Source organism: Olea europaea, chromosome 1, assembly GCF_002742605.1.
Source record: "Olea europaea var. sylvestris chromosome 1, O_europaea_v1, whole genome shotgun sequence".
Lineage (NCBI taxonomy): Eukaryota > Viridiplantae > Streptophyta > Magnoliopsida > Lamiales > Oleaceae > Olea > Olea europaea.
In genome coordinates, this window is record NC_036237.1 from 25,095,604 (window position 1) to 25,103,474 (window position 7,871).

A 7,871-nucleotide genomic window follows, 5' to 3' on the forward strand; every position below is an offset into this window, starting at 1 on the left:
AGTCCCTTTGCATCATTATACTTTTTACGCATTTTATCCTCAATGGGCGGGGTTAGAGTACTTGCACATTCTTCCGCCTCAATGTGTCTCTCATAAAACCATTTCTGTAAAGTTTTTCTTATTTGTTCAACCATAGCAAGTACTGGAAACTCCCGAGCATTCTTGAATAACGAGTTCAAAGATTCTGCATTGTTAGTTGTCATAATATTGTAACGAATTCCTTTGAAATGTGCTCGGGACCAAAATTCATACCCAACTTTCTTTTCTAGGTATTGTCCAACTGCCGGACTCTTACGATATAGATTTGCCATTGATTTTTCAAAATTAATCAAACTATACTCCTTCGCAGTTGCCATAAACAATGGCAGAATATCGATCTTATGATAATTTGACTTTATATTTAGTTGTAAATGCCACATGCAACATCCATGATGTGCATAAGGATAAACAATCTATATAGCGTTACCAATGCTCTCCTTGCGATCAGAAATGAAAACAAGCCCTTCCAACATACCCGTTACATGAAACAACTTATCGAAGAACCAAGTCCATGATGCATCATTTTCAGAATCAACAATGCCAAATGCAAGAGGATATATCTGAAGATTTGCATCTTGACACGTGGCAACAAGTAACGTACCTCGAAATTTTGATTTCATAAATGTTCCGTCCACAGAAATGACATGTCTCATTGATGAGTGAAAACCACGTATGCTTGGTCCTAAAGCCATAAAAAAGTATTTGAATCGATTCTCATTATCAACCTCAATGAACGTCATTGTACCGGGATTATTCTTCTTCAGAATATTGCAATACTTGGCCAATCTATCATAACTAAGATCAGGTGAGCCTCTTAATAGCTCTATAGCACATTCTCTAGCCATCCATGCCTTATAATAATTTATATCTATGCCAAACTCCCGACGAATATCATTTTGAATGTTCGAAGGTCTATATATAATGTTGGGATCCTCAAACTTCGACATGATATGTTTTCCTATCATCCAACAACTAGCTTGTCTATGATCTTTGTGGCGAACATCCAATGAACAATTATGATAACGTGAATACTTTCGAATTTCAAATTCGTCACTTTCCTTCAATCGTGTTGCCCGCAAACGCCATTTGCAAATTTCCTCAACACATACTACTACATATGTACTCTTATTTGACTTAGTGACCTTAAATTCGAAAGAGTTTCTTACAGCAAGCATTTGTAGTGATGCCTGAAGATCCTTCTTGTTGCGAAAAATTTGGCCAACGTGCACATCATCGACGTCAGGAATCTTAACTGATGTTCCACAAGGATTCGGATAGGCAACAACTTGGGAAATGCCAATGATCTCATCTACCAATGTAAAAGGTGTATTATGAGTAACATTGTCTTCATTTATCACATGAGAATCATCTATGTCATTTCCATGCACTACTTCTACCCCATCCCAATAATCATCACTTGTAAAGTTCACACAATCGTTTTCACAATTTTGATTACATGGAGACAACGATCGCATATAATTGTTATTGGACTGATCATTTTGCATATAAAATTCATCCATGTCCACCGAATTGTTAGTTGCAACAACATTTGAATTGTATTCATGATTCTTTCAAATTCAACAAAATAACAATCATTGCACCATAGTCCATAGCTGCAATTCAACAAAAAATATATAATATGTTACTCCATTAATTATCAAAATTGAATACTATAAATTACACCTTCAATAACAAACAAAAGGCAACCCATATTGTTACATAACAGATTTAAGCAGAAAAACGACATTCTGTAGTTTAAAATGTGTATGTGCCGTTTAAATTTATTTATGATAATAAAATGCTATAAAAGAATGGGGAAACAACTAATTTGCCAACAAGTATATCAATACCTCCATTGTCTTATTAAAACGGCAGCCAGCTGGGAAAAAAGGGCACCCAACTACTGAGAAACGGCACCATTCCGTTTCAATATTTTACAGCAAATTTTAATTATCCAATTGATTTTTCTCATAGTATACAACTAGAAAATAACAACAAATCTATAATTTTCAATTTATAAAGCTCACCTTCAACTGTGTGAAATCGATTCTTGCTAACCCACCTCCAAAATTTGCACTATTTCATTTGTTCTTGGTTCAAGAAAGGGAACTTCAACATGCAATCATTCATTGTAAGCAAGAATAATGCATATGAAGAAGAATACAGCTGAATTTGAAGGTGGGTCTAATAAGGTGAAAATGGACTTGGAAACGAGAGAAATGAATGGGATTTATGGATTTATATTTGGGGATTTGGGTAATATTCATTTTCAAATTGGATATTTTAGTCATTTCAACTTAAGGGTATTTAAGACTTTTAATATATAATCAAATAGACTTTAGACTATTTAAACAAAAATTATTGATATAGGCTATTTTACCAAAGATTATGGTTGACTAGACTTCTTAAACAAAATCCCCCATATAATATAAGGATTCCAATTCATGCAGCCAATTTCAGTACTGCTTGTAGATAATAATATATATTCTGGTTCGAATTGTTTCCCTTTGTTCATTCTCGAAGTTTCTTAGCGAAATGTGGGGTTAGATTACGCACATAAAAAGATGTAAATATTGAATATTTAGAAATATGAGAAAGAAAGAAAAAGGGTGCAGAGAAATAACATATTTAAATACATGTGTTGGAAAAATAAAAAAACCGTTTTATTTTTATTTAATATTACCACTCTTGGATCGGACTTCGAAAAAATACATAATTATCAACCTATAAAGATACACATTCAAATTTGACAAACTTGTGAAATTATTTCAAAAATCAGGTGGTATTAATTAAATAGATTATATTAATTAAATAAATAATTAAAAAGATTAAGATCACGGTAACATACAATTTATGGTTGCAATTATGTATTAATCACAATTAAGAATGTCACATTCACAATAACAAATTTTATAGGTCACAACTTATTTATCGTTCACAAATTATCAAATTAATTGATCATGACCTATTTCTCGATTACAAATCACAAATTTTATAGGTCATAACTTATTTATGAGTTACAAATTATCAAACTAATTAATCACAAATTATTTATCGTCACAATTTATCAAATTAATTTATTACACCTTATTTCTCGATAACAAATTATTAAATTAGTTGGTCACTATTACCCAATTAAATGATCATAAATTACCCTTCATCTCCCTTACCTTACACCACCTTGTTCCACCACCATTGGCACAACCCAAAACACGCTATCACCTGCTCCCAGGGCACATCTCCAAGTGGTAAAAAGGGAGGGTGGAGAAATCCAGCTTTGCTTGAGGCTGCTGCGTCAAGGGTTCGAATCCTGAAATATGGATTTGACTCTTGGGTAAGTGCAAGTGTACAAGCAGCCTTCCACCCTGTATCCTTGAAGGCATAACCTGCGATATACCTCCCTCACGATACTCCAGGACAGGGGTGGTGGGGGACCCTTAAGGTTAGGGTTTAACATTTTTTTCAAAACATGCTATCACCTAATATCCAAAACCCATCACCATCACCTCCAAACGCACCACCACCTCCACGAACAACCACTGTCGCTCCCACTCTCACGCCTTTTTAAGTCAACCTGAGAGATAGAGAAGAACTCATCCCAATTGACAAAAAGGCCTGGAATCTTTTTGACTAATTAGGCACCTAAAATTGTGGCAAAATATCAATCATTTGTGTCCAGTTTTCACTCCCATTCACTTTTATTTATCAAGCACTTAAGCTGAACCTTTCAGGCCATTGAAAGATTGGGCTGAAAAGAAGCCTGACTGTTCATCCTAGCCCAGAATCAATACACCTCGTGCTACCAAATCAGCTTACCTACCCACCTACCACAACTTAAACAGCATAAATTTACGTATATAAAGTCCTGGTAAAAATAAAGCCAACAACAAGAAAGTTAGAACAAATTAAGTATTAGCTGTTTCACCGTGTGAAGTTAGTTTATCAAATATGATCTTCAAAAAAAATTTTTTTACTAGCGAAACTTGATTTTCAAGAAACTAGATCCTTGAAAAATAACTTATATGCATATCCAACTTTTGAATGATAAATAATAATGCTATACAAAATTGAAAAGTAAAAGCCAACTGATAAAGAAAAGTAATAAAAGTTAAATTATAGAGCATAACATGGATAAAGGTGAAATTAAACCAAGTGTTACTTTATATTGGCATATCCCATATTTAAAGCGAAGAAGTCGTACAGATGAAATAATGAGACGAGAGGGGAGGTTCATTTGCACTCTACTGTAATGGGTTCTCAAAAACAAGTTTGTGGATTCATTCTCACATGGTTTCTAATCATTTGGTGTGTATGTGAAGCTAAGGTTTCACTTTCATCTACCAATGATAATGAAGAAGACAAGGTGAATTTGTCTCTTTACTATGAATCACTCTGCCCATATTGTGCAAGCTTCATTGTGAATGAACTGGTTAAGGTTTTCAAGACAGATCTCATCTCCATTGTCAATCTCAGGCTTGTCCCCTGGGGGAACACCCAAATTTCACCTAACAACACTTGGATTTGCCAGGTCCATATTATTCTCTCCCTTCTTTCTCTTAATACTTCACCGTCAAGTATTTTTCATATTAAGTAATGTTATTTAGCGTCGTATTTAACATCAATTTAGATGACAGTATTAGTAACATTAAATTACAATTTCAATTAAATAAAATGAATTATGGACCATTTAATATAACACATGATCGCTAATACTAGTATATAGTACTGTATACCAAACATGTTAATGGTATTTAAATTGTTTATATAAACTTGTGCAGCATGGCATAGACGAGTGTCAGTTGGATGTTGCAGAAGCCTGTGCTATCAGGCTCTGGCCTAGTGTGGTAAATTCCCATCCCCAGCACACACAAACACGAAATCTTTTAGGTAGTTGTTTGGCATTAATTATTTCTAGGGTTGATGCAGGAAACACATTTCAAGTTTATATATTGCATAGAGCGTCTGCATTTAATGAACAGACACACAGAATGGCAAACTTGTTTTGGTGCTGCTGGATTCAACCCAACAGCCCTTAGAAATTGTTACATTAATGGGCTTGGATATCAGGTTAGTTTTTTTTCTCCTTTGGATTCTTTTATTCATGAACTGAATTTAGCTTTTATTTTGGTTGGTTTTTGCATTTACATTTTGATTTTCTTGCGAGTTTTTTGAAACCTCACTAGTTGTTCAGTTGTCTACAATAGCATATAAGAGTATTCATCGTTTATAGAATTTGAGATTTCATTACTTTTCAGGCACGTTTGATAAGCGCATTTATTAGAATTCAACCCCTATACAGAAGATATTCCTAGTACACTACTTGTATAAAATGTGACATTAATGGTGCAGATTGAGATAGAATATGCCGATGAAACTGCTCGTCTTAACCCACCACACAGATTCGTACCATGGGTACTTGTGAATAACCAACCTCTTCAAGAAGTTCGTCCCTACTCCATATCACTTCTCTTTCACACACGTGACAAATTAGCAGAGGCGGTAAACCATAACCATTTGCTTGTATGAATGCAGGATTATCAGAATTTCATAGCTTACATTTGCAGGGCATACAGAGGGCAAAAGATGCCTCAAGCTTGCAAATCAGGTTATCCTGAAATCAACTCATTCAAGATTGCAACTTCAAGCCCTCAAGTTTGCACTGCAAGTACAGGGAAGTAAAAACTTGACAGAAGAAAACCAGAAAGAAAAGCTTCTACCACTTTGAGTATAAATAAATATATTTCGATTTGCAAATTTGTATTTGTACAAATAAGATTAAACAAAATGCCCATAAGGGCTTTAAGATAAGTGGTTATGTTCAAAGTTGAAATGTGTTTCTAGTCAAGAATCAACTCGAATCTTGAGTTTCTCAAAAAGTAGTTTGTTCAGTTCCCTTGAATTTATCAAAAATTATAACTATTTTCTCTAGTTATCCGTGTGAATAGTGGTGTCGATGGAATTGAGCTGGTCATATAGAGTTAACACCTCACAAGTTTTGTGGTAGTACATAACATTTTGATTATTATGCGTTCGAACTCAAGCTATTCTCAAAAAATCTCTAAGGGGCTAAATGTCGCTTTTTGGTTTCAAAGTTCAACTCAATCTATCCGTGTAAACTATTATTGAAAAGTCATGGCAAATAAATATTTTAGTTTTAGCCAAGAGATCTACATTTGGATTGCAATTTTTCCATAGAATAAAACATATTTCAAAATGATTTCTGGTTCAAGCTGAACCAGACCTAAAACTTGAAATACTCACACTCAAAAATCTAAATTTAATAGTAACTATTTGAAGGACCAAAAAATGTACAACTCCATTACAAAACTTTGCATTAGATTCCATTACAATGATCAGAATAACACGGTTCCAAATAAGTTATACAAGACTTTCACTTGAAATGCCTTTCACGAGTTTATCATCTTCCAGATCCCGTTACAAGTTTCAAATGCAGTCAGCTTCGTTGGATCAAACTCAAATTTCTCAACTGCTTTTGTATCTCTGTCCACAATATCTAGGATCATCAAGTTAAAGGGAAATAAAGATAGGAAAGATGCTTAAAGAGCAATGTAGAATCCAATTGGAGGGCACTAGGAAAGGGAAAAGGTAACAAGGAAACTTAGCAACACAAGCAAATAAGGATACGTCCTGAAATTTTGGATGGATCGTCCAAGTTGGGGATGATATTTGTTACGGAAGCAAACATTGATAGCTTCATCCTACAAGATCAATTGACATTGCATAAGTTGCTATGTTTCAAAAAGACACTAAAGCATGGCCTTTACCATTGCCAGCATAAGACTAATAGCATGTTTGGCTAAGCTCAAGTTAATAAGCACGCTTTAAAATAAATGAATCTTTTAATTGATCAAAGTTAAGAATAAGTTACTTATTTTACCAGTAAAGTAAGTTCTTATTTCCAGAAAATTAACTTACTATATTTAAAAAGCAGATACAAATTATCCAAGCAATATTCAGAGACAAAAACTCACAAGTAAATTTACTTATTTTTAAGCTTAACCAAACAAGAGAACAATTTGGAACACTCGCCATTAGTTAAAATTTATTTAAATAGCAATAAACATTACTAGTTACTTTTATGTCTACCAAAAATGAAAATACCTGCTCTTATCCAAATATTGTAATATTAGTCTGCCTTGAAAAAATTTTGACCATAAAATGTCCGAGAGCACAAGTTATGGGTTGCAGCACATATGACAAAACCATCATTATTACATTGTAAATGAAGCGTGTTTTGACTTCCAATCCTTCCATATTATGCAGGCAGATATAATCAGGTAGAATTTTCTTAGAGGACGTAGCTATATTGATGTAGGACAATCCTATTGTAAATAAGATAAAAGTTAGATAATTATAATAAGATATCTAGTTGTAATTGATTCATTTTTTCATTCTTATTTCTTGTTTAGAATAGGATTACTAATTTCTTTTAGATTATAATTTATTTTAGTTCCCTTATATCAGTTTCCTAGTAGTAGTATAAATATAGAGGCATTGTACGTTTTTCAACAACAATCAATTATTATTCAATATATAGATAATATAATTGTTCAAATATCATTTTTATTTATTACATAATTCTTATTACAAAAATTTCGTAATATATCTTTCAAATGCAACAAATAAAATAATGTATACGTAAAAACAGAAATTGTGCCTGTGATCTAAGTATCAAATTCACTGTTCGAGGTAAAAAGGGAGGAAAAACAGTGGGGGACAGGTTGAACGTAGACTAGTGAACAAGACACTATCTAATGTAGTTTGTAGATATGTAAAAATACACAAAACTGGAGACCAAGAACTGCAAGCAC

The 7,871-nt window shown here is 33.4% G+C and overlaps 3 protein-coding genes and 1 long non-coding RNA gene across 5 annotated transcripts in view; 1 reads left to right on the forward strand and 3 right to left on the reverse strand.

Moving 5' to 3' along the window:
- The window catches only part of LOC111406393, a 7,652-nt gene extending 7,296 nt beyond the window's left edge, over positions 1-356 (reverse strand). Inside the window, exon 1 of the mRNA XM_023035825.1 lies at positions 22-356. Coding sequence (XP_022891593.1) covers positions 22-356 — 335 coding nt within the window. The remainder of the gene's footprint in view (positions 1-21) is intronic.
- Positions 357-452: 96 nt separating this feature from the next.
- LOC111406399 lies at positions 453-1,895 on the reverse strand. Its single transcript, XM_023035835.1, has 2 exons — positions 1,890-1,895; positions 453-1,607 (listed from the first exon to the last, which is right to left on the reverse strand). The coding sequence occupies exons 1-2, from the start codon at positions 1,893-1,895 to the stop codon at positions 453-455; spliced, it is 1,161 nt and encodes a 386-aa protein (XP_022891603.1).
- Positions 1,896-4,213: 2,318 nt separating this feature from the next.
- On the forward strand, positions 4,214-5,981 carry LOC111398333 (gamma-interferon-inducible lysosomal thiol reductase-like). 2 transcript variants are annotated; one of them, XM_023025252.1, is made up of 5 exons: positions 4,218-4,567; positions 4,818-4,883; positions 4,966-5,106; positions 5,389-5,481; positions 5,572-5,981. In XM_023025252.1, the coding sequence occupies exons 1-5, from the start codon at positions 4,289-4,291 to the stop codon at positions 5,716-5,718; spliced, it is 726 nt and encodes a 241-aa protein (XP_022881020.1). In that variant the 5' UTR covers positions 4,218-4,288; the 3' UTR covers positions 5,719-5,981. The 2 variants fall into 2 exon arrangements, with proteins under 2 accessions (XP_022881026.1, XP_022881020.1); XM_023025258.1 differs by lacking the exon at positions 5,389-5,481 and having other exon boundaries at positions 4,214-4,567.
- Positions 5,982-6,299: 318 nt separating this feature from the next.
- Positions 6,300-7,066, reverse strand: LOC111398347. The gene is made up of 2 exons (XR_002703336.1): positions 6,685-7,066; positions 6,300-6,553 (listed from the first exon to the last, which is right to left on the reverse strand). It is a non-coding gene; the product is annotated as an uncharacterized LOC111398347 (long non-coding RNA).
- Positions 7,067-7,871: the final 805 nt, after the last annotated feature.

What these genes read in the sequence shown, in the direction of transcription:
- LOC111398333 (XM_023025252.1), top strand. Translation starts at nt 4,289, where the DNA reads ATGGGTTCTCAAAAACAAGTTTGTGGATTCATTCTCACATGGTTTCTA. An exon ending in ACAACACTTGGATTTGCCAG is followed by an intron (nt 4,568 to 4,817) that starts GTCCATATTATT and finishes AAACTTGTGCAG; the next exon opens with CATGGCATAGACGAGTGTCA. An exon ending in TTAATGGGCTTGGATATCAG is followed by an intron (nt 5,107 to 5,388) that starts GTTAGTTTTTTT and finishes TTAATGGTGCAG; the next exon opens with ATTGAGATAGAATATGCCGA.